Source organism: Pituophis catenifer, unplaced genomic scaffold (assembly GCF_029215685.1).
Source record: "Pituophis catenifer annectens isolate HBS135680 unplaced genomic scaffold, rPitCat1.0.hap2 SCAF_6, whole genome shotgun sequence".
Taxonomy (NCBI): domain Eukaryota; kingdom Metazoa; phylum Chordata; class Lepidosauria; order Squamata; family Colubridae; genus Pituophis; species Pituophis catenifer.
In genome coordinates this window covers 77714786-77739302 of record NW_027256886.1, presented here as the reverse complement: position 1 = coordinate 77739302, position 24517 = coordinate 77714786, and the positions used below count along the sequence as shown (strand labels likewise).

At 39.4% G+C, this 24517-nt stretch overlaps 1 protein-coding gene across 1 annotated transcript in view; it reads left to right on the top strand.

Annotated features, from left to right (window-relative positions):
• Positions 1-1131: 1131 nt before the first annotated feature.
• The window catches only part of TSPAN15 (tetraspanin 15), a 32173-nt gene continuing 8787 nt past the window's right edge, over positions 1132-24517 (top strand). Inside the window, exons 1-4 of the mRNA XM_070945093.1 lie at positions 1132-1230; positions 12258-12443; positions 16379-16453; positions 22308-22403. Of these exons, the coding sequence (XP_070801194.1) occupies positions 1132-1230; positions 12258-12443; positions 16379-16453; positions 22308-22403 (456 nt within the window). The remainder of the gene's footprint in view (positions 1231-12257; positions 12444-16378; positions 16454-22307; positions 22404-24517) is intronic.

Genomic DNA, 24517 nt, shown 5'->3' with positions numbered 1-24517 from the left:
AAGTGTGATTGGACACTTGGAATTTGGATTGGAACAAAGAATTGGAACAAAGGAATTTGTCTTTGATGCATACGCTCTCAGTGTACATAAAAAGACAAGATAAATTCGTTAAGAACCATAAGGTACAACACTTAATGATAGTCCTAGGGTACAAATAAGCAATCAAATCATACTAGGAAACAATTCATTTTAACGCATGCCGATTAGAATGCATTCAAAGCGACAATAAAGTGATTCTCAAATTCTAAGGATTCCAAACACATTTTTCTAGGAGAGGGGTGGCTGCTGACTTCCTACACCAGCATTGGGCTCTTCTCCAATGACCCCTTCCTTCTCATTAAGTGGCCAATCTACAATATAATGTAGTGTATATTGGAGGTGGTGGTGATCCTTTGAGAGCTGTATGCAACGAGATTAGATTAGATTAGATTAGATTAGATTAGATTAGATTAGATTAGATTAGATTAGATTAGATTAGATTAGGGTAGGGTAGGGTAGAGTAGTAGAATAGAATAGAATAGAATAGAATAGAATAGAATAGAATAGAATAGAATAGAATTCTTTATTGGCCAAGTGTGATTGGACACACAAGGAATTTGTCTTTGGTACATATGCTCTCAGTGTACATAAAAAGACAAGATAAATTCGTTAAGAATCATTAAGTTACAATACTTAATGATAGTCCTAGGGTGCAAATAAGCAATCAAATCATACTAGGAAACAATTCATTTTAACGCATGCCGATTAGTCTGCATTCAAAGCGACAATAAAGTGATTCTCAAATTCTAAGGATTCCAAAGGGCGCTTTGGAAATAGGGATTCACTCGGGACCCAACCAAGCCTAGCCCAGACTTCCCAGTCCCGGCCTTCATCTGAAGCGCTTCCTTTCCGACACGACACGAAACCTGCGGACCTCCGACACTCAGGCCGTCGTTTCCAGCCGCCGCAGCCCAGCTTTCCAGCCCGAGCAGGGCGCGCCCATCCCTCCTCCCGATAGCTGCTCTGCCGCGCTCGGCCACGCAGGCCCGGCTGGCGCAGGCGAGCCGCCGCCGCCAGCGTCGCCGCCTCTGGGCTGGCTGGCAGGGAGAGCCGCAGGTGGCGGCGGACGGACGGACGGGCGGGCGGGCGGCGATGGCGGCGCGGGGAGACTCGGAGCAGGTTCGCTACTGCGCGCGCTTCCCTTACCTCTGCCTCAAGTTCACGCTCGTCACTTACTCCACCGTCTTTTGGGTGAGTTGCGAGAAGCGGCGGCTGCCACAGACGCCCCCGGGGAGTTGGGAGCCGAGACCGGCTGGGGAAGGGCGGAAAGCGGACGGAGCCGGAACGGGGGCATTCGCCTCGCTGCCCCCGAACTGCGCGAGGGATGCTCGGGGAGTGTTGGGGGGAAAAGGCGCCGCTTCCCAAAACCCGGGAGGGCCACACCAAACACACACACAGGTGGTTGTTTCGGAGAGGCGGAGACTTTTCCTGAGGGAAACGCCGCGCCTGGCGCGGGTGAAACTAGGCTGGAAGGCTGCGGGAGTTTGTGCCGGCGGAGGAGTCGGTCGGTCGGAGTTTCCGCGCACTTTGGAGAGCTGTGCGCGGAGGGGAGGCTGAGCATGGCTCGGTCTCCGTTGGAAATCCGCGGTCTGAGGCGGCCTCGCCCGGTCGTGGGGGGGTGGGGGGGTCGGGTTGAAAGCGCAACAACGTCGTCCCTGCAAATAGAGGAGACGGCCGGCCGTTCAGTTATGAGGCGCAAAGCGAGTGTGCGGCTCGGCTCGTTTGGGGCACTTCACGAGGAGACTTTAACGGCACGCTGGCCCTTGTCAGGAGCCCCGTTATTTGTTTTTTTCCCCCCAAAGGGAATTAATTCCTTTTGGTTTCTTCTACTGCTTTGCTTTCGAATTTCTATTTAATTTACTCTCCGTCGTGTGTTCTAAGTACTTTTTAGTTTCATCTTTAGACACACACACACACACACACGCACCCGCCCCCCCCCCCCCGTTGTATTTGCATTGTGTTGGTTAATGAAAATGGATTCTGAGTTGAATTTCTCAGCGAAATGTTTCTAAGCAGCACCAAAATGTTGCTGCATTCACTGTCATTTAATTGACTTAAATACTGTAGTTGAAAATAACTACCGTATTTAAGTCAATTAAATGACAGTGCGGCAACATTTTGGTGCTGATTAGAAACATTTCCCTGAGAAATTCAACTCAGAATCCATCAAATTTGAATCCATCAAATACAGGAACAAGTTATCAATCAGATTTTACTCTCAGGGAGAAACGAGGAGCATAAATGTCCTACTTGGGGCTAAAGGACGACTCATTTTTTTTTAAAATGTGTTTATTTAAAAAGACCTACAGCTTTTATGTTTTGTATAATAAAATCTTGAGGCGGTATGTCTTTCAGATGGCTAATTTAAAAAGAGGGATTATTGTTTTAAAAAATTAAGTAAATCAAATTAGGCATACTTTTAAAAGAATATTAAATGAATAAAAGAATAAATTATTAATTTGTAGTGTATATTATGATAAATAAAAATATAGTATCTATATCTAATTTTATCTATCTATCTATCTATCTATCTACCTACCTACCTACCTACCTACCTACCTACCTACCTATCTATCTGTCTGTATATTCTCTAGCATGCTTCAAGCTAGCATGCTTCAAGATAGGTGGACTTCAACTCCCAGAATCCCCCAGCCCGCATGATTTAAGATGGGTGGGCTTCAACTCCCAGAATCCCCCAGCCTGCATGATTTAAGATGGGTGGGCTTCAACTCCCAGAATCCCCCAGCCTGCATGATTTAAGATGGGTGGGCTTCAACTCCCAGAATCCCCCAGCCTGCATGATTTAAGATGGATGGACTTCAACTCCCAGAATCCCCCAGCCTGCATGATTTAAGATGGGTGGGCTTCAACTCCCAGAATCCCCCAGCCTGCATGATTTAAGATGGATGGACTTCAACTCCCAGAATCCCCCAGCCTGCATGATTTAAGATGGGTGGGCTTCAACTCCCAGAATCCCCCAGCCTGCATGATTTAAGATGGGTGGGCTTCAACTCCCAGAATCCCCCACCCTGCATGATTTAAGATGAGTGGGCTTCAACTCCCAGAATCCCCCAGCCTGCATGATTTAAGATGGGTGGGCTTCAACTCCCAGAATCCCCCACCCTGCATGATTTAAGATGAGTGGGCTTCAACTCCCAGAATCCCCCAGCCTGCATGATTTAAGATGGGTGGGCTTCAACTCCCAGAATCCCCCAGCCTGCATGATTTAAGATGGATGGACTTCAACTCCCAGAATCCCCCAGCCTGCATGATTTAAGATGGGTGGGCTTCAACTCCCAGAATCCCCCAGCCTGCATGATTTAAGATGGATGGACTTCAACTCCCAGAATCCCCCAGCCTGCATGATTTAAGATGGGTGGGCTTCAACTCCCAGAATCCCCCAGCCTGCATGATTTAAGATGGGTGGGCTTCAACTCCCAGAATCCCCCACCCTGCATGATTTAAGATGAGTGGGCTTCAACTCCCAGAATCCCCCAGCCTGCATGATTTAAGATGGGTGGGCTTCAACTCCCAGAATCCCCCAGCCTGCATGATTTAAGATGGATGGACTTTAACTCCCAGAATCAGCCAGCCAGCAGGCTTTAAAAGGGGTGGACAACTCATATACACATATGTATGTATGTATGTATGTATATATAAATAAATAAAATATGTCTTTTGGGGAATGTATCTTGAGAAGCAGGTCATAGCAGTGGGCAACAAGGGTCTTTGCTCAATGCCAGTTGCTCCCATTCCTGGATGGAGAGTTTCTGCTTGCTGTCACTCATTAGTAATCCATCATTTGGATAACTGCATTGTGTTCTACATGAAGCTGCCCTTGAAAAGCCTCTGGAAGCTTCAGTTGGTACAGAATGCAGCAAGTGGATGCATCTTTGTCCATCTGTGTAGGACCAGTGCTTAGTGATCTTAGTAAGCTTCTGGGTACAATTCAAAGTGCTGGTTGTCATCTATAAAACTCTACATGGAATAAGACTAGGTCATTTGTGGGACCCGCTCTCTTCAGTGGCATCTGCCTGTCCCACATGGATGGGCAAGTTTGGGGTAACTTCCCTGGAGCAAGGTCATCTGGCAGGACCCAGGAGGTCAGCTTTTTCCTTTACTCCACCTAGTTTCTGAAATGATCTCCCCCACTTCCCTGATATATGGTTTGCCCTGAGCCCATTGGCCTTTAGAAAGGGGAAAAACTATAGTTCTCTCCCAGGAATTGGGGCAAGTTCATTGGAGTTCCCACCTGGAGGGATGTAACAGAAATTTGATATCTGGTTGCTTGTTATTATTATTAATTTTCTTTTGTTTTCTTTCCCAGAGTCACAATCTTTCAAGTTGGGCAACCAAATCAATTTCAGAGATATATAAATTGGGAGACAAATGTAAAATGTGGAACAATTAGTCATGTAGATCCTTTGATGTTTACACTACATCATAAAATATATTATTTCTTTGTTTGAATTTAGTACTCTTTATTTCCCCTCTCCTATTTTATTTTCCTTGAGCTGAATATAGATAAATTTTGGGGGGAACGATTCGTGGACTAGTACTGATTTAAAACGCTTTGCGCATTGCTGATGTCATTGAAACAAACAAGTAAACAAATAGTTATGAATATTCATGAATAAAATCTATTGTTGATAAGACGTATTATTGTGATTGTAGAAACTCCAAGCTCTTGTGTGATGAGGAATACAGTTCAAATATCATTACTTTCACATTCTTTTTCCTCTGTGTAATGCCATACTTTCCAATATAGTTGCAACTGACAGCTGTTTAGAGGCTTTTTGCATGTTGCACAATTGTAATGAAATTATTGTGAATTGTTGATTAATTAACCATCAAATACAGATAATATTAGCTGTCATGAGTAGATATTATTAAAACATAGCTGACAGTGGATTGATTGTTTTTGGCTCGCTCTATATATATGGTTGTGATTTATGAAGTAGTTAATGAAACTAAGCTACGTCTGCTTCTTATGTTGATCAGTCAACACTGACTCCTGAGGATTACAGAGATTAGTCCATGCATTTTTTTTAACATTTTCAGAAGCAATTCTTGCTCATTCTTCCTAGGGCTGAAAGAGTGACTGACCCAGATGAAGGATTAGAACTCAGTTTTCCCAGCTTGTAAAACTGCAATTTAACACCCCTTTTCTTTTTAGAGCAGTTTTTTCTCAAATGCTTTGCTCTCAGGATGCTTTCCCGTTTTTAAAAATTACGGAGGACTCCAAAAGAGCTTTTATTGGGATAAGTTATGTTTATTGATATTTACTATATTAAAATTAAAAATGGAGCTTTCATAGAAATTTACTGACTCATGAAATATTGCAATATTTTTCATGAAAAAAAATATTTTTAATAAATAAAAAATAATGTGGAGTTACATTGTTATAAATTTTTGCCAAATCTTCAATAGCTGGCAAATAATTTTGACTTCATGGACCCCTCAGAGGATTTTGAAAGATTCCTAGGTCTCCTCTGACAACTCTTTAAGAAACACTGCTTTAGAGTAAGATCCTAATGCTTGTTTGTAAAAAGTAAACCTATTAATTTTTTTAAAGCCTGGTCTGATGTTGTGTCCATCTCCTGTTTAGTAAACTAATATTAAACTAAATTTTCTGATGAATCAGGGAAATGTTCTTTCTGTAGTCAATCAAGTTTGTGGTAGGAAAAATATTTGTTTATGAATATATCCTTCATTTGAAGATTTAAATATCAGAATTATAAAGCTGGGACTATTGTATATGAACTCATTCCATATTCACATCAATACAGAATTTTAAAAGGTGCTTTAATTGAAAGAAAAACTCCTGACCATATGAAACATAAAACATTTTAAATGTATTTTTAAGAAATACACTTCACTATACCTTTTCAAACACTATTCTTGATACTAGCGAAAGTATATTAATTGACAAAGGAAGTGCCTTGAAGGGCTATAAATAGGATTTTATACTGTACTCTTAACAATGTTTAGTTGCTTTATGCCTCTTCACAGAATCATGATTTTTTTAAATAATAAAGAATGTTCATTTTCAGGGAGATTACTTATTTTTATACCTAAACAATCATAATAGTTTATTAAGCTTGTAGGCTGCCCAATTCTTAACAACAACTGGGTAGAATACAAGAAACATACAAGAAATACATTACTTTTGTTCTTCAAAAAAATAATAATAAGTTGAATAACTAAAGTAGTCTTAAAAAGGCATGTTGGTTGTGGAAATTCTGGAATTCTAGAATAAATTAATTAGAAAACATTTCAATACCATTGGGAATTGTTATTCATGGTTTACCTAATGAAAATACATCCACTGTTCTGTATTCAACATATGAGCAGCATGAAAAATTATTTGAAGTTTATATATGACTGTACTTTCCTCTCCAAATAAGGAAGTTAAAAGCCTTCATTTCTTCCCTTTAGAATACCAGTTTGAATCAGATCCCTTTCTCTATTGAAAACAAAAACAAAATTTATAGCAAGTCCTGAAAGCAGCATATGTGATTAACTCTGAATTAATGTGGAAACATGCCTGATAATACCCTGGCATTATTTCTTGATATCTTGAATTGTTTTAGAGTCTTTAATCTCTTTGAAAGTGAGACATAGACATAAATTCTTCCATCTTTTCTTGAAATATTTTCCTTTAAGTTGTGTTTTCTGTGCTATTAAAGGAAATTTCTTTGCTCTGCATATGTTTTTTATTTATTCATTTAACTTCACAACCTTTATAACCAAGCCACCCAGTTTATAAGAATCTATACAGCAAGTTAAAATGATAAATGCAGCAATGCAATAAATGAAAATGATAAAAACCACAAGAACAACACATCAATAGTAAATCAGCTGTATTATACACTCTGCTTCTCAAAATGAAACTCTCTTTAAACATATATCGTAAAGATTTTATGCTTTCCATTCCATGCTGTCTTCTTGTTCATTGAGCATTTATAGAAACCTGATTTTTTTTTATTATTCTATGATTCTCAGTTCCAATAAAGGAGAATATTTGTAGCTCAGGGTTGAAATGGGGGGTTCTAAGTGGTTTCTGAGCTTGGTTGTTTTCTTGAAGATGTTTCATTACCCAAACTAGGTAACATCATCAGTGCTATTAAAGAGTTAGGTTTGCTCACAATTTACATTTCAGTGGCTTGCCCTGTCAGTATTTGGTGGGTATGGTCTTGGTAGTTCTTTGGTTGGGCTGTTGACTGTTAGGTTCTTTGGCAGGTCCATGATTGGGCTATTGTTTACTTCTTGTTTGTTAGTCTGATGTTAATCTTCATAATAAGATAGAAAGATGTGGACTAGACAGTATTGATGACAAACTGCACTAAAAGTGTAGTCCTCAATGAAACTACATCTATAGGGACGGAAATATGCGGTGAGGTACCCCAAGGCACTGTCCTAGTCCCAATACTCTTCAACCTCTTCATAAATGGTTTAGATGAGGGGACAGAAGGGGAACTCATCAAATTTGCAGGTGACATCAAGCTGGTGGGAATAGCCAACATCTCAGAAGATAGGGTCAAGATCCAGAAGAATCTCAACAGAATAGAACACTGGACCCTATCTAACAAAATGAAATTCAAGGTGAGAAAAAATTAGGTTTTATACTTAGGTAAGAAAAACCAAATACACGGGTACAGAATAGGTGGTCCCTGGCTCAATAGCAGTAAATGGGAGAGGGATCTAGGAGTCCTAGTGGACAACCACTTAAATATGAGCCAGCAGTGTTGCAGCCGCCAAAAAAGCCAATGCAGTCCTATGTTGCATTAACAGAGTGATAGAATCAAGATCATGTGAAGTGTTAGTATCACCTTGGTAAGACCACGATTAGAATATTGTGTCCATTTTTTGGTTACCATGATATAATAAAGATGTTGAGACTCTAGAAAAAGTGCAGAGAAGAGCAACAAAGATGATTACGGGGCTGGAGGCTCAAACATATGAAGAATGGTTGAGAGAATTGGGTATGTCTAGTGAAAAGAAGAACTAAGGGTGATGTGATAGCAGTGTTCCAATATTTAATAAGCCACAAGGACGAGGGGATTAATCTATTCTCCAAAGAACCTGAAGGCAGGAAAAGAAGCACTGGATGGAAACTAATCAAGGAGAGAACCAATTTAGAATTAAGGAGAAATTTCCTGACAATAGGAACAATTAACTAGTGGAACAGCTTGCCTCCAGACATTGTGGGTACTCCATTATTGGAAATTTTTAAGAAGAGATTGGACATTCATTTGTCTGAAATGGTATAGAATCTGGGTGTTGATTGCTGGTGAGGAAACGTTAAGGTGTTTTTGTTCCCTTTTTGGCTTATTTATTGTCTCTCTTGCACAATATATAGACATTGTTTATGTCTATGTGTCTATTGTTGGCCAAATTGTCAGAGTGCCAGGCTTCTGTTTTTGGACTTTGCTTGGTCTAGAATGGTCACAGTTTCCCAGTTGAAACTGTGGTTAAATCTGTACATATGTTTTGAAATTAAGCAGTTTTCATCATATCTTCTGACTACTAGTTGGTATTTATGGATGTGTTATACTAGTCCTCTGTCTATTTGTCTTATGTAGTGGCTGTTGCAATCTTTACACTGTATGTTGTAGAGGACTCCTGTTTTTACTTCTGGGGCTGCTGGGTCTTACGGTTTACTTAGGATGTTTTGGAGGCCTTTAGTTGGTTCGTGTGCTACACTGATTTTAATAGTCTGTTGGTGGTTTCTGATATGTTTTTGATGTATTACAGTGTTAACCTTTTAACTGCTTGTGTTGGTTGTACTATATTGGATTGATTGATCAGGCACTTTTTGATGAAATTACTTGGGTATTATCCATTTTGTTAATAGATGTTGTATAGATGATCTGTTTCCTTTTTCTGCTGTTCGGGGTTGCTGCAATATGTTTGTGCTCATCTGAATAGAGTTATCAGTTTTTTGTTAGTTTAGTGTACTAATTTTCTTTTGGTTGTGAGTGTATTTATGGACTTAGATGAAGATTTTTTTAGACAAGGGTTTATGCTCACAGTGCAAATATGCTTAAGACCCTTGCAAAAAGCTTACATGCTTTCTTGAAACTCACATTTCATTTTTTCTCTTGAGTAAACATGTATTGGCTTACATTCTTCCTTACTATATCACATTTCTAACTGGGTAAAGAGTAGTTGGATGAGTGCTTCTTGTATTTAAACTACTTAAGAACATGTTAAGTTACCTGTGTAGTGTTTGTAAGAGGAAGAGGGATAAGACTATTGCATTTTGTTTGTTTAAGAGCCCTCCATTGGTTTCGCTGGTTATTAATGAAATAAACGTTACTGGTTAAACTGGTTCAACCTTCCAGTGACATTTCCAGATTTTACAGACCTAGGTAGTACCTTACTGCCTAGGATTGTGTCAGAGTACATATTTCCAGTATGCAGTTTTAGGCTGAATTGTTTGAAAAACTTAATGTTCTGCCCCAGCTACAGACTCCTAAGAACACAGCACACACAAAGTCCGTACAAACCTTAGTTTACTAATTAAGGACTACTAATGAGCTTTCTTAGTAGTTGTTCGAACACAAGTACAGTTTAAATCAGTCTTTTCTGAACAAGGGCTGTTAATTTAACTTCATTAACAGCCGACAAGTATCCAAAGAATAATAACTCAATTCTGAGGCACAGTATTTCAGATAACCGTAATCTTACTGTGGTTGGCAGAATGCCCAGAAGCAATTTGCAGGAAAACTGACGAGAGAAACAAGAGCCGAATCAAACGTTTCTGGAATCATGACGCGAAGGAATATGAACGAAGTTGTTTCCTGCAAATTGCATCAGTCGTCGTCCTTCCTTAAATAGGCTAGGGGAGTGGCCAATTAGCCCCAAGCCTTACTCTCGAGGAGACCTCCTCTTGAGGAGCCACTCCTGCCTTTTAACAGCTCTGCAAGCTTGTGCATCGAGAAGAGGCTCCTCCTCTTCTTCCTCTTCACTTACGGGAGCCCTAGCTGAATCCCTGCCTCTGGCACCACATCTTCTCCAGCCTCCTCATTGTCTGACTTGAGCGCCAGCTGCACAGGCTGCTGGCGCAGCATCACACCAGCCTCCTCGTTGTCGGAATCAGCTACTAACTACACAGGCCGCTGATGGGCCACAACACTTAAATATTTTCTTTTCTCTCACACACTTGCACGTGTCTTTTCAATAATCTCATGCATCTTTTGATACAGAATGCAGCAAATGTAACCTCTTTTCCCATCTTTCAGGTCAACAGCAATAACATGGAATTTCCTCTTTGGATTTCCACATTCCTCTTGAATTCTGTTCAATTGTAGAATTCATTGTTGAATTTGAGTTGGGAATCCAATGACTTCAACTTTGAAAAAACCAGTCTGCTCAATAGTTCTGTGATCCAGCTGCCAGTAATTGCTTTGTGATCTAATCACATTCCTTACAATTTAAATTTTCCTCAGATCCTTTATAATTCATTATTAGATGACCCATGACCTGCAGAGTTGGCAAATTAATTTAGGAATCATAGTTAATAAGGTAGTGCAGAATGGATCTAATTTTTAAATCATGAGATATAGTATAGATCAGATGAAATCTCTTTAAGCATTTTTGATCAAAAATAAACGGAAAGAAGTTTACGGTTTTGAGAAAACTACACAATATATAAAAATGTGTATCTAATGTATATTACATTTCATTCCTGCATTCCGGTAATCTCTCAACAATAGAGATTGCTCTTCAGTAGGATATTAAATAACAATTAATTAACCATAGGCGGAAGAGTTGCTTTATGCTCTTTCAAGAAACATTACATGCCAACATATTTCCTTTCTTTGGATCTATTCCCGCTTATTTTCAGTTGGGTAAGTCTGCTAAGCTTTTCTCCTCCTTACATATGTCAAAATAACATGGAGTCTAGAGTCTACCTAGCACAGTATGGTTCTTCTAGATCGAAACTAAGATAGATTGATACCTGTTTGCATAAGTATATACTAGGGAGCATGAGGTCATAACATGAGTCAGATCCCTTTCAGCTGAGGTGCAACTGTAATGCCCTTCACTGATCAGCTGACTCACTTGGCATGGGTGTCCCAGCTCCGTCTTGCTTAAGTAAGAAGGTGTGTCGAAAACAAGGAAAACCATTTTCAGGTAGTTAAGTGTCCATGCAAAAGTTATGTTGCCACCGTGTAGCCCAGGTGGTCATTAAAGTGGATGCCAGACTACAGGTAGTCCTTGACTTACAACCACCACTGAGTCCAAAATTTCTCTTGCTGTGCAAGGCTATTCTTAAGTGAGTTTTGCCCCATTTTATGACCTTTCTTGCCAGAGTTGTTAAATGAATCACTGCAGTTGTTAAGTCAGTAACAGGGGTATTAAGTGAATCTGACTTCCCCATTGACTTCGCTTGTCAAAAAGTTGCAATGATGATCACAGGACACAGCAATGATCATAAATACATGCCAGTTGCCAAGCATCCAAATGTTAATCATGGGGATGCTGCACAAGTGTGAAAAATGGTCATAAGTCACTTTTTCAGTGCCACTGTAACTTTGAATGGTCATTAAACCGATGGTTGTAAATTGAGGACTGCCTGTATCACCAATATCCAAGCCTGGAAACAGGAAATCCGGACTGGGTAAAAAAGGCCACAATGGAGATGATAGGGAATACTTGTTATCATAAACAAGCTCCAAAATGCTTGTTTGAGGTTTGTGTCATGCACAAAGAATCAAGACCACATGTTAAGTTCTAGTTAAGAAGATTTATTTGCTCATGCTTATATGCACGAATCTATTCAACTAACAGCCAGCACTAAATTGACACTAGATGAGAGTCAATGGAATTCAAGGGATTTGGATCACTTGTGACAACGCAAGGACTCCAGACTGATTCCTCTCTTGATTTCCCCTTCAGGCTCTGCCTCTTCTCTTACAATTTGTTTTTCAAAGCAGAGAATGGAGGGATTTGTTTCTTTTGGCAGAAATCTGCGGGAAGTTGATGAGTGCTCCTTATTCCTAGCTGGCCAGGAATGGGGAGATCTGACTGGCATTTAGTTCCTTTTGAGAGTTGCAGGCTTGCAAAAAAATAAAAGTACATTAACCTATTCCAATTGCATTCTTTGGATTAGTGATGCTTATCAAATGTCTTGTACTTAGTTGAAATGCACAGAATTTGTAATTTGTAAGCATATGGCATTCCCCCCCCCTTTTTTTTTCCTGTTGCAGTTGCTAGGGGCGTTTGTCTTAGCGGTGGGCATTTATGCAGAAGTTGAAAGACAGAAATATAAAACCCTTGAAAGTGCCTTCTTAGCTCCAGCGATCATCCTGATTCTCTTGGGCATCGTGATGTTCCTTGTGTCCTTCCTTGGAGTATTGGCTTCTCTGAGGGACAATATATCCCTTCTTCAAGCTGTAAGTACTTTTATTTAAGTAGAAGTCTATTTTCCTTGACCCTTCCAAAACTCTTTCATTTTCCTGTCTGTAAACAGTTTTAAGAAAACTTGTCTAATAACTCCCTTCAGAAATAGCAGAAAGAAATTTCAATAGGTCATTGTTGGCTCATGTCAGTCTGTCAATAAAGCAGTTTATATGACTCCTGATAGGAATCTGGGGGAAAAAAATGCTTCTAAAAAAGAGTTAAGTGGAAGTACAAAAGTAAGAAAAGTCATTTAAGAAAATTCAGGCCTTTAAAGGCCTTTATTCTTAATTAATATTTAACCCATATTTAATCAGCCTCTCTCCTACGTGTCCTGCTTCTTTTCCGCCTGTCTTTTAATTCATATTGCTGTATTTTCATTGTTTATTTTATTGTTTCATTGTTTGGCTATTGTTATGTGTACATTTTTTTATAATTTTATGTTTTTGCTGTTGTAAGCTGCTCAGAGTAGCCCCACAGCGAGATGAGTGGCAAATAAATTTAATAAATAGATAAATATGCTTGCATAATGTAATGTTAAAAAACAAGTCAAGACCATTCAAAACACTGTATAGTCTAGACTCTAGATATACATCTTTCTTAGAAATTAAGCAAATCTGAGCAAGAGTCTTTTATTCTTTCATGCTAGAATGTTGTTCACTTCCTTAACAAAACTAATTATTTTGATGTAAATTATTTGTTTTCTTATTAATAAATTTAAATGAAATATGTTTGAATTTAATTATGTTATAGTGCCAATTAACTCTTTATGACCAGAACTATTATTAACATTTTGTTAGCCTAGTGGCTGAGATCAGAATTGGAATTGAACAAGTGTAATAGTAACCTTATTATCTAAATTGCATGATGATGATGATTTTAAAAATTCAGAAATCTCTTTTAATAAAGATATAATTTGAAATGGAAATTATAGGATGAGAATTTGTTGTTTCAGGCATAAGGAAAAACCTGATTAGTACTTATGAAACTTTTGACCTGTGGAGACAAATTTGTGGTGACTTTTGCAATCTTATACATATTGTAATCAGACACGTTTTTAATCATGTAGTACAAACTTGTGAAAGTCTGTTGTACATAATTAGACGCAGCCAATGTTTAAAAATTAAATTTGTAATAGTTTTGAGAATATGTAATTATGTCAAATATACTGTTGGAAGAAACATCCTTCTAGGTTCTGCTCCAAGTGGGGAAAAAGACACTGGAGACATGGAGACTGGTTGGAAAGATGGTTTAATGGTGGACAGGATCATATGGCTTGAGTTCCTGAACAGAAAAGGGGGCAGATACAGTAAATCCTTGGGTTTTTATGCTCTCTCTGGCTCTGCATTTCTTGGGGCCCCAAAAGAGTATTCTGATTGGTTGTCAGACTCCTAGGGAGTGGGGGCCTTGCTGGCTGATGGTCACATGTGCTTCCCAGGTCACATGTGGTGAGTTTCTGCTGCTATTGTGTAGAGGGCTAATCCTATCTTTGTTTGATCTTTGGCAATTTCTATTATGGTTCTGCCTGAAGGAGGCAGATCTTTGTTATGTAGAATAGACTGGCCCAGGCCTTAATGGCCCATTGACAAAGGGTGGGGGCAGGAAGATGGGAGCTGCTTCAAAACGTGCTTATCCCAGGGAAATATAATATTCTGCCTTTTTCATATTTCCTAAAATATTTCACTCTTCCAGGAGAGGGGTGGGTGCTAACTTCCTACAATACTTAGCTTTTTTGAGACATTAGAGTTTAGAATCAGTAAAAAAAAATTGAGCAGAGAATTTGATGGAAAAGTTGAAGGAAACTGATGTTGTTCCTCATCTCCAGTTTCCATCAGCCTTAGTGTTTTACAGATAAGAGTAATAAAATCTCTGAAAAGGAATTACGGTACATATCATCCTTATTTAAAAAATGTCAAATATTTCGCTCATCTATGTTTCCAACATAATGCTACTTCCTGTCGTTTATTTCTTGATAGAGGCTTTTCTCAATTTTTGTTGTTTTGCTGTTTGTTTCCAAATATGTTTTACCTTGAATGAGTGACAGGAAAGGGCTGTTTTCTTTGGACTCCTTCAAAATACAATCATTTCATTGCCAGGACATTAAAAAAAAACCCAAGGAAAACCCCATCTTTTCAGGAAATACAAGAACAGAATGTTCTGTGGTGGTTGCTTTTTTTAAAAAAAAATATTCATCAGTCTGGTTTTGAGAGGACTATATTGTTGGTAAATTGAGATAAGGAGGACAAAGGGTTTGGGCTTGATAAATATAGTTTGTACTCTTTGTGTATATATTCAGAGCTGCTGTTCTTCTGCTGTTCAAGACAGGAAAACTGTCAGGACTTGCAAAAACTTTTTATAAATAAGAGGAGGGCCCTTAGAAGAAGCTGTTGAGAATTGCACACAAATAAGAGGAACAGCAGTGACATTTCCTTGCCAGCAAGAAAAGAAGGTAGTCTTTGACTTACGACCACAGTTGGGACCAGAACTGCTGTCACTAATTGCCATGGTTGTTCAGTGAGTCATCATGTGACCATCCCTATCGCTGTTTTTCACACTTACAACCATTGCAGCATCACCAGTTGCAGTTTAATTTAACTATTTGTTGAATTGCCCTGCGGCGAGTTGATCTGCAGTGAGTTGCCTGCGGTAAATTATCTCACTTTGCCTGGAGCAGCGTGTCTCTATATGAAATTAAGGAGATTGGGAAAAAGGTATTTTTCGGCGTATAAGATGCACCTTTCCCCCCCCTAAAAGGGGGTGAAAATTTGGCTGCGTCTTATACACTGAATGTAGCCCCACCCATCCACTGACCCACACCCTATGGCCTCTGCCTCCCAGCAATTTACCTCCTTGCAGCAAGCAGCCAGAAGAAACAGCCCATTTCAGCTTCAGCACAGCCTAATTAGCACAAGTTGATAGTCCCTTGGATTCGCCTGCCGACTCTCAGCTGTTTCAGGCTGCAGGGATTGCCATTGTCTATTGCTGCGTGGGCCTCTGCTGCTTGCTGCAAAGAGGTAAATTGCTGGGAGCAGATTTTTTTTCTTGTGCTAATCAAGCTATGTTGAAAACGAAAATGAAAGTAAAGCAGGCTGTTTGCTGTTTGCTGCAACGAGGCAAAATTGCTCCGAGGCAGAGGGAGATTTCTTTTTCTTGTTTTTCTCACCAAAAAAGGTAGGTGCATCTTATAGTCCGGAGCATCTTATACTCCGAAAAATACAATAACTTTTCTCCTGCTGCCTTCTCAACTGAGTAAATTAAATTCAAAATCTTTCCCAGAGCATGGCTAAGGACTAGGGCTGTTGGCAAGGTTTGGTCAAAAAAGTCAAAATGGTGGCTACAGTGGTGCAATCAAAGCTCTACCTGACCCACACCAACACACATGATGAATATAGAAACCAGGTAGAAATCAGGGCTGTCAAACTCAATTTCATTGAGGGCTGCATCAGGGTTGTCTTTGACCTTGGGGGGCCGGAGTGTGCGTGGCCGGGGTGGGCATGGCCAGCTCAATGTCACTCATGTCGGGAGCGCCTGTGATGGCCCGAGTTCTCTGCCAGTGAAAATGGACTCCCGAGCTCCATTTTCGGCTGCAATGGCCTCCTGCAACCCTCTGCCAGCGAAAACAGCGACCCTCCCAACCTCCATTTTCACTGGCAGAGACACCACAGTCCTTTGCTGTTTGCAGGGCGGCCCCGCAGGCCTTGAGTTTGACACCTCTGATGTAGAGCTGTAACCATACAGCCATATCTTTTTTTGACCATACCCTGCAGACATTCTTGGTGAGATCTCAAATACACTTGACTAAACTCATCTCCGATTGTTCTGAAAGTTATTCCTATTAAATATTGTAAAAGTAAACATTCATCATTTCAAAACGAAGGCTTTTGGATTGTACAAGTTTTATGTAAATTTTTTTTTAATCCTTCTTTTGCAGTTCATGTACATTTTGGGCATTTGTTTGCTCATTGAACTAATTGGTGGAGTTACAGCCTTAATTTTCCGAAATAAGGTAAGAAAATGGTTTGCCAAATTAACCAGTTAAAGCCAGGTTAAAAGAGAGTCCGGATTCTGCATGACTAATATATTAACATTATTAATTAAATTGCATGTATGTATATTATTAACAAAAATATTGTGAGAAATGACTGCAGTGATGATCAATTTAGTTTAAATTAAATTTAAATTGTAATTAAAATTTAGTAATTAAAAATGTACTTAATTTAAAAACTAAGTGTCTGAAGTAAGATGATATGTAGGGTAGATTATACTTGGCTCTGAGAAAGCACCTCATAAACTGAATTTTGACAACTTCTATTCTGCAAACCAAGCAATTAATTTTTTTTTCATTTTGTACAATTTATTCTGCAATGTTTATTACTTTGCATTTGACGTTATCCCAGCCAGACTAGTTTTCATTAATTTTTCTGGCTTTCTAACATATTTTTAACTACCTTGATAACCATGAAGTCTAGAAAAATTAATTTCTTTGGAAGTTGGAGCCAGTATTTAATACAATATCCTGTGTGCCTTTGTGCCATAACAGAATGCAAGCATCTGTTTAAACTCATTCGGCATTATAGAATTAGCTTTTTCTCTTGCATAATCTTTAACTCTTTAGAATATTCTCACTCTGGAAACTTTAAGCTTTGAAAATTATTCTTATATAATTGATAGCATTTTCATGTATTAAAATAATGATGGATCTGTTGCGTCAGTGAAATATTGATGATTGAGTATCATAAATGTGTCTTTTCTCTAATGTAGTTTTTAAAAGCAACTTTCAAATTTAAAATTAATGACTGAAACCTCTGATAACAAGCCCAAAACTGAAATCAGCTTTATATATGCCACTAGGAAGCTTATAAAGATTTACATTGCTTTAAAAAGATTTAGACAGGTAAACATCTGTATGTTGCCCATGGTATTTTATTATACTTCAGGGGTTTTTCTGATGTAATATGTGTGCAATAATATAGAAACAATAGGGATATATTGGATATATTGTCATATTGTCATAAGGACATATTGTCATATTACCATGCCCCCTTCTCTGAAGCCCCCCCCCCAGCAGCTAACTCACCACCAGCATTTATGCTTGGTAGGCCGTCCACCTGCATTCCTCTCCTGGCAATGGTCTGCCAGCGCTCCTGCCCCGCCTCCTTCTCCTGGACAATTCACTGCGGGACGTTTGTCCCTGGGCAATTTGCTGTGTGTGGGACACTTAAATGCACCTCCCGGTGACCCTTTGAAGCAGCAAAGAGGGGCTGGAATCAGGACTCCCACTTAGCCTGACCCTCCTCTGTAGAACTGAGTAATTCCGAACTTCAGCCAGCAACTCCAGCCCCACTGCTGCCTACCACTTCCACTTGGTTCTGCAAGAGATGGAACTGGGTGCAAAGGGGGGAGGTTAGGGGGAGGGAACAAGAATCGGACTGATCACCCCTCCCTTCCTCCCAACACAAAGTCCTTCACACGGGAACAGACTCAGGTAGAAGATAGTTTGGCTGGAAATCCCTGGGAAACCTTTGCAGAATTCTGGGAGTTGAAGTTCACAGGTCATAAAGGGGCTACAGTTGCCCACCCTTGCTCTAAATAAACTAGCAGGATGGAAACTGGCTGCAAGACATGTAGCTGTAAATGAGAAATCATAAGGGAAGTAGGACACTTCCAGGTCTACCCCACAGATTAACTTCAGGATGCGTTACCACCAGTGGTGGGATTCAAGTAATTTAACAACCGGTTCTGTGCCCTAATGATTTCTTCCAACAACCAGTTTGCCAAACTGCTCAGAAAGTTAACAACCGGTTCTCCCGAAGTGGTGCGAACTGGCTGAATCCCACCACTGGTTACCACTATTATTGAAAATTTTCACTTTGTAGCCATATGATCCCATGAAACACAGTGAAATAGAGGAAAAACAGTGCAGTTGGAATACTTGGAAGAATTAAACCTGTCTAACAGAAGCAGATGAGTTATTTGTTTAGATGTTTATTTAGATCCTGAATATGAAATGAATAACAAAAATTGTTGCATAATAATATCATCTGAAAGATCTCAAAGAAGCCATCATTTTGTAGGAGTTTCAGTTTGCTTGTTTATGCCTTTCAGTCAGTGTTGATTCCTGGTGAATATGTGGATAGGTCCTTACAGGTTTTTTTGGCAAGGTTTCTTTCAGAAATGGTTTGCCGTTACTTGCTTCCCAGGGCTGAGAGAGACTGACTGGTCCTAGGTCACTTGGCCTTGGCCTTGCGGCTAAGGCAGGACTAGAATTCCCAGCCTCCGTTTTTTTAGTCTGGTACCTTTAACTGCTTTACCAAACTAGCTCTTTGTCTAGTATGAATAATTCATGATTTTGCTACAGTTTGGTCAAGCTGATTTGGCAAATCATTTATTTGCCTACACAATTATCAATTCACTGATTGCTTTCCGTTAATAATTCAATTAAATTTAATATAATGTCATTTTTCTAAGATGAAGGCAATGTGACATAAGAACAGTTTAATAAATAAACTTCTGCTAGAAACAGGGGTGGGTTCTACTTACCTTTACTACCGGTTCGCAATGGGGCTGTGCGTGTGATCGCTCTGCTCACGTGTGCGCGCGCTCTTCTGCGCAAAAGCTTCTCCACATGCGCAGAAGTATTTTGATGATGTCAGGGTCAGTGGGCGGAGCCTCCTGCCGGTTTTACTACCGATTCTATAGAATCAGTGTGAACTGGGGGCAACCCACCACTGGTTAGAAAAATAGAAACTTTACTACTTGTCATATAACACATTAAGCTCCTCTCCCTCAATATCTTTCATTTGTAGCTTCACTAAGGTGACCAGACGTCCCGCTTTTGGCGGGACAGTCCCGCTTTTGAGCAATTTGTCCCGCGTCCCGCGGCGTTTCAAAAAAGTCCCGATTTTTCTTGAGCCCCAGCTGATGGCTAGAAGAAAAAAAAACTGTTTAAACTCTTGCCCGGGGCTTCAAAGGGCCGCCCTACAGGCAATCAGTGTAAAGCAGTTTTTTTTTCCCCTAGCTAAGCTTCAGAAACGAAACCGAAACCGAAACCAGGGTCTTTGGTGCAGCGTGACAAAATGAGGCAGAGAGAGATTTATTTTTATTTTTATTTTTCCTCCCCAAAAAAGGTAGGTGAAAAACTGCAAACAATGGGAAATTTAGGAGGAGACTTCAAGATTTTAAAACACAAAGGAAAAAAAGCTGTATTTAACTAGGGAATTGTAATAATTGAGATACTATTAATTGTATATTGTGTTGAAAGCAGAAATGGTTAAGTTGTGGTTCGGAGGAATATATGGGAGAAATTATTTGGTTTATTATTATTGGTAAATATAATTAATTGATTTGTAAGAAATTGGATGGCATGGAAATAATTGGAATATTCATGTTCATATTGATTAATATACAAAAAAGATAGTTTTATAACTAATTGATTTATATTAAAATGTTGAATTTGTATTAAACAACTGTATTACATAATTACATAATTAAACAATGTGAGGATGGATATAAAAATAGATGATAATGGGAAGGGGTATAATATAGAATAGAAGGGAAAAATTGAATTTGATTAAGATTAGAGATGAGGATGAAGGGTAATATTGGTTTTTTAAAAAAATAGATGAGGAATAAATATGGCAAAAAGGAAATATAGAAATTGTAAATTTAATTGAAATGACTAAACGCTGTTTAAATTTGTGAACCAGCCAAATATTCTGTTCAAAGAAAATACATTGTATGTTTGTATGTATGTTTCTAATTATTGCTATTTATTCATATTTGTTCTCTTTTATTCTTTAAAGTTTAACAATTCATTCTTTATCTTAATATCTTTATATTTGCTTGGGGTTGGCTTTCTTCCCTTTCATCTTTTTTATTGTACAGCAATCTTTCTCCTCAAACCTACCACCTCTCTCTTTTCTTTCCTTCTTACTTTCTCTTCCCCCCACCCTCTTTTTCTCCTCCCTACTTCCTCTTTCTTTCTCCTTCTCCTCCTCTCTTCCTCCCTCTCTTACCCTCACTCCTACTCTAATTTCCATTCCTTCATCCCTCTCTATTGCTGTAATCCTTTAATGCATATGGACTACTCAGAGGGCTGAAAAAGTTACTTTTGACTGGTCCTCGCACTTTTGACCAGTCCTCGAACTTACGACTGTCTTCACATTTTACGTTTTTTTCCCTATCTTATCACCATGGTGAAGAGAAGCAGTTGTGAAATGAGTGACATGGTTGTTAAGAATGCTGCACGGGCATAAATGTGAGGATGGTCATAAGTGTGAGGACCAGTCAAAAGTGCGAGGACCTGTCAGAAATGACTTTTTTCAGCCCTCTGGTTAGTCCTTTTGTGCATATGGACTACTCAGAGGGCTGAAAAAGTTATTTTTGACTGGTCCTCGCACTTTTGACCAGTCCTCGAACTTACGACTGTCCTCACATTTTACATTTTTGCCCTATCTTGTCATCATGGTGAAGAGAAGCAGTTGTGAAATGAGTGAAGTGGTTGTTAAGAATACTGCACGGGCATAAATGTGAGGATGGTCATAAGTGTGAGGTCCAGTCAAAAGTGCGAGGACCTGTCAGAAATGACTTTTTTCAGCCCTCTGGTTAGTCCTTTTGTGCATATGGACTACTCAGAGGGCTGAAAAAGTTATTTTTGACTGGTCCTCGCACTTTTGACCAGTCCTCGAACTTACGACTGTCCTCACATTTTACATTTTTGCCCTATCTTGTCATCATGGTGAAGAGAAGCAGTTGTGAAATGAGTGACATGGTTGTTAAGAATGCTGCACGGGCATAAATGTGAGGATGGTCATAAGTATGAGGACCAGTCAAAAGTGTGAGGACCTGTCAGAAATGACTTTCCAGCCCTCTGAGTAGTCCCTATACACATAGCCATGGCCACCCGGTCACATGACCAGCTAGCCACGCCCACCCAGTCACATGGCCTCCAAGCCACGCCCACACAATAAGCCACGCCCACAATGGTGTCCCTCTTACCAATGTTAAAATCTGTTCACCTTACCCTATACACATAGCCATGGCCACCCGGTCACATGACCAGCTAGCCACGCCCACCCAGTCACATGACCAGCTAGCCACGCCCACAAAATAAGCCACGCCCACAATGTCCCTCTTTACCAATGTTAAAATCTGGTCACCTTAAGCTTCACTAATGAATTACATTAAAGTAGTTTCTAATTGATTCTGTATCAAGGCCAGGCAGCCTTTTGATTGTGCTGTTGTACAGTATTATTGTTTATTTGGTTGTCTACAGAGTGAGCAGGGGTGGGAAGGGGGTCAAAACAGTCATAATGGAAGCTGCAACCATGTGATCAAAGTCATCCTGCCCTTGTTGATGTTTGATGAAAAAAATTGGTCACAGGGATTGATCATAGGTTACGGCTACCATATTAACTTGGTGACACCCTTGGTAACTTGGGAGAGATCAGGAGGCCTTGGGAGAGGCACGTAAACAGAGGTATTTGGGGAGGGCAAATGATGAAAACAAGGTTGTGCTGTTGCATTTTAAGCTGCACCCCTTTTATTTATTTATTTATTTATTTATTTTATTAAATTTATATGCCGTCCTTCTCCCGTAGGACTCAGGGCAGCGCACAGAATTAAAAACATGCAACAATAAGAAATCCTAAAAACAGCCAATATAAAATCCCAAACAAAAAATCTTTTGTACCTGCATTGTGATATCACACATAGGAAAGGGATGGAGCTTGAATTATTATGGTGAAAAATTACAATTTTATAGATGTCTCCAAGAAGCTCTGTTGTCAACTACTGTACTCAGCTTTATATGAATGTATGCTGACTCGTTTTTTCCCCACTTCTTCTTTTTCCTTTTAAAGACAATTGAGTTTTTAAATGAAAATATTGGAAGAGGAATTCAGAATTACTACGATGACTTGGACTTCAAAAACATTATGGATTTTGTTCAAAAGGAGGTTTGTTTTTCAATATCAACTCAATCTTGCCCAAACTGCTATATAGATTCATTAATATTCTAGCAGTTGACGATACTTTCTTCCCCTGAAGCGCCTTAAGAATTTCAGAATTTCAGGAGAGACATGCTAGATTTTTGTGTTTCTTTAGGAGAGCTTGTGAAATATTGGCGATTGCACACAAAGTCTCAAAAATAATTTCAGTTTAAAAATATATTGTATTATGGTGTACGCAGTCAGAAAAATAAAATTCATTTCATAGTAATATATTTAAAAGCTTTTGTGGAAATCTGCCAAAACTGCAGGCCATTTCTGCTCCTTCCATGAGCAACTTCCATTGAACATAATAAAATTAATGGGTGACATCCATTGGATTATAAACAGAAGCCATCTATCAGCAGAAAGAAAAAGAAAAATTATTTTCTCCAGTTCCTTCCAACCATGATAATCTCTATTAGTTTATGTTAGGCTTGACTCACATACACCATATTTCATCTCTGATGTATAACATCAGTTATAAAACTTGGGTGCTCGTGTGGCTTTCTTCATTGCAATATATACCGGTAGTTTATATTTAACCATATATATAGCTTTCCCACTGATTTTGATAACTCTAGCCTCTAGCTATATAGAGAAAATTCTTCGTTAGCTTTTCTAGTGCCACTGCTCTAGAAATAGTGGATGAGTGGGGAGTCCTTTCTCAGATAGGGTAAGAAAAGGGATAACTGGAAATTTCTCTGTTTCAATGCAATTCTGTAGTAATAATATATTAGATATTAATATGTCTCTAAGATTGACACATTACCATACTAAAACTGCGACATTATAATAAAATTATGATAAAAGACTATCAAAGAATGGAGATTTATTTGTTTAATCATTTGCTCTACAGTATTACAATTTATACCATAATTATAAACATATCTGATCTGAAATAAGCCCCACTGAATTTAATAGAATGAAAGCCTGGATGGAGCTGAATGTTTTGATCAATAAGAAGTTTGTTGAAACTGAAACTCTTTGTGAAGGAAATAGGTTATTAAAATTCTCATGAACTTGTGAATCCCCTATGATCATATAGATACATTGGAACACAAGCTGAATGGAATGAATGTGAGGTGTGGAGGAGCAGTGACATTTATATATTGTATTTATATTATATTATATTATATTATATTATTATATTATATTATATTAATTTATATTATATTATATTATTATATTATATATTATATTTATTTATTTATTTATTTATTTATTTATTTATTTATTTATTAAATTTATATACCGCCCTATTCCTGAGGGACTCAGGGCGGTGAACAGCGAACGATAAAAATACATGTAATACAAACGTTAATAAAAAACCAATTAAAATATACTAAACACTCTGGTCCTAGATAATTCAAGACATCCCAGTTTAAAATAAAATCAAAAAAGCAATATAAAGGGAAAGTTAGGCCAGGCCGGTCTGCTGAAACAGAAATGTTTTGAGGGCACGGCGGAAAGTGCGCAGATCCGGAATCTTCTGTATCTCTGGGGGGAGCTCATTCCAGATGGTGGGTGCCCTCACAGAAAAGGCTCTCCCCCTGGGGGCCGCCAGTCGACACTGTTTGGCTGACGGCACCCTGAGAAGCCCCTCTCTATGGGAGCGTACTGGGCGGTGAGAGGCTATTGGTGGCAGAAGGCGGTCTCGTAAGTACCCCGGTCCTAAGCCATGGAGCGCTCTAAAGGTGGTAACTAAGATCTTGAAGCGCACCCGGAAGACCACAGGGAGCCAGTGCAGCTCGCGCAGGAGGGGAGCCACATGGGAGCGCCATGCTGCTCCCATAACTACCCGCGCGGCCGCATTCTGGACCAGCTGGAGCCTCCGGGTGCTCTTCAAGGGGAGCCCCATGTAGAGAGCATTACAGTAGTCCAGGCGTGAAGTGACGAGGGCATGAGTGACCGTATTTAACGAGTCCCGATCCAGAAAGGGACGCAACTGGCGAATCAGGCGAACCTGATAAAAAGACCTCCCGGCCACAGCCGTCAAGTGTTCTTCTAAAGACAGCCGTGAGTCCAAGAGGACGCCTAAGTTGCGAACCCTCTCCATGGGGGGCAATGACTCATCCCCAATA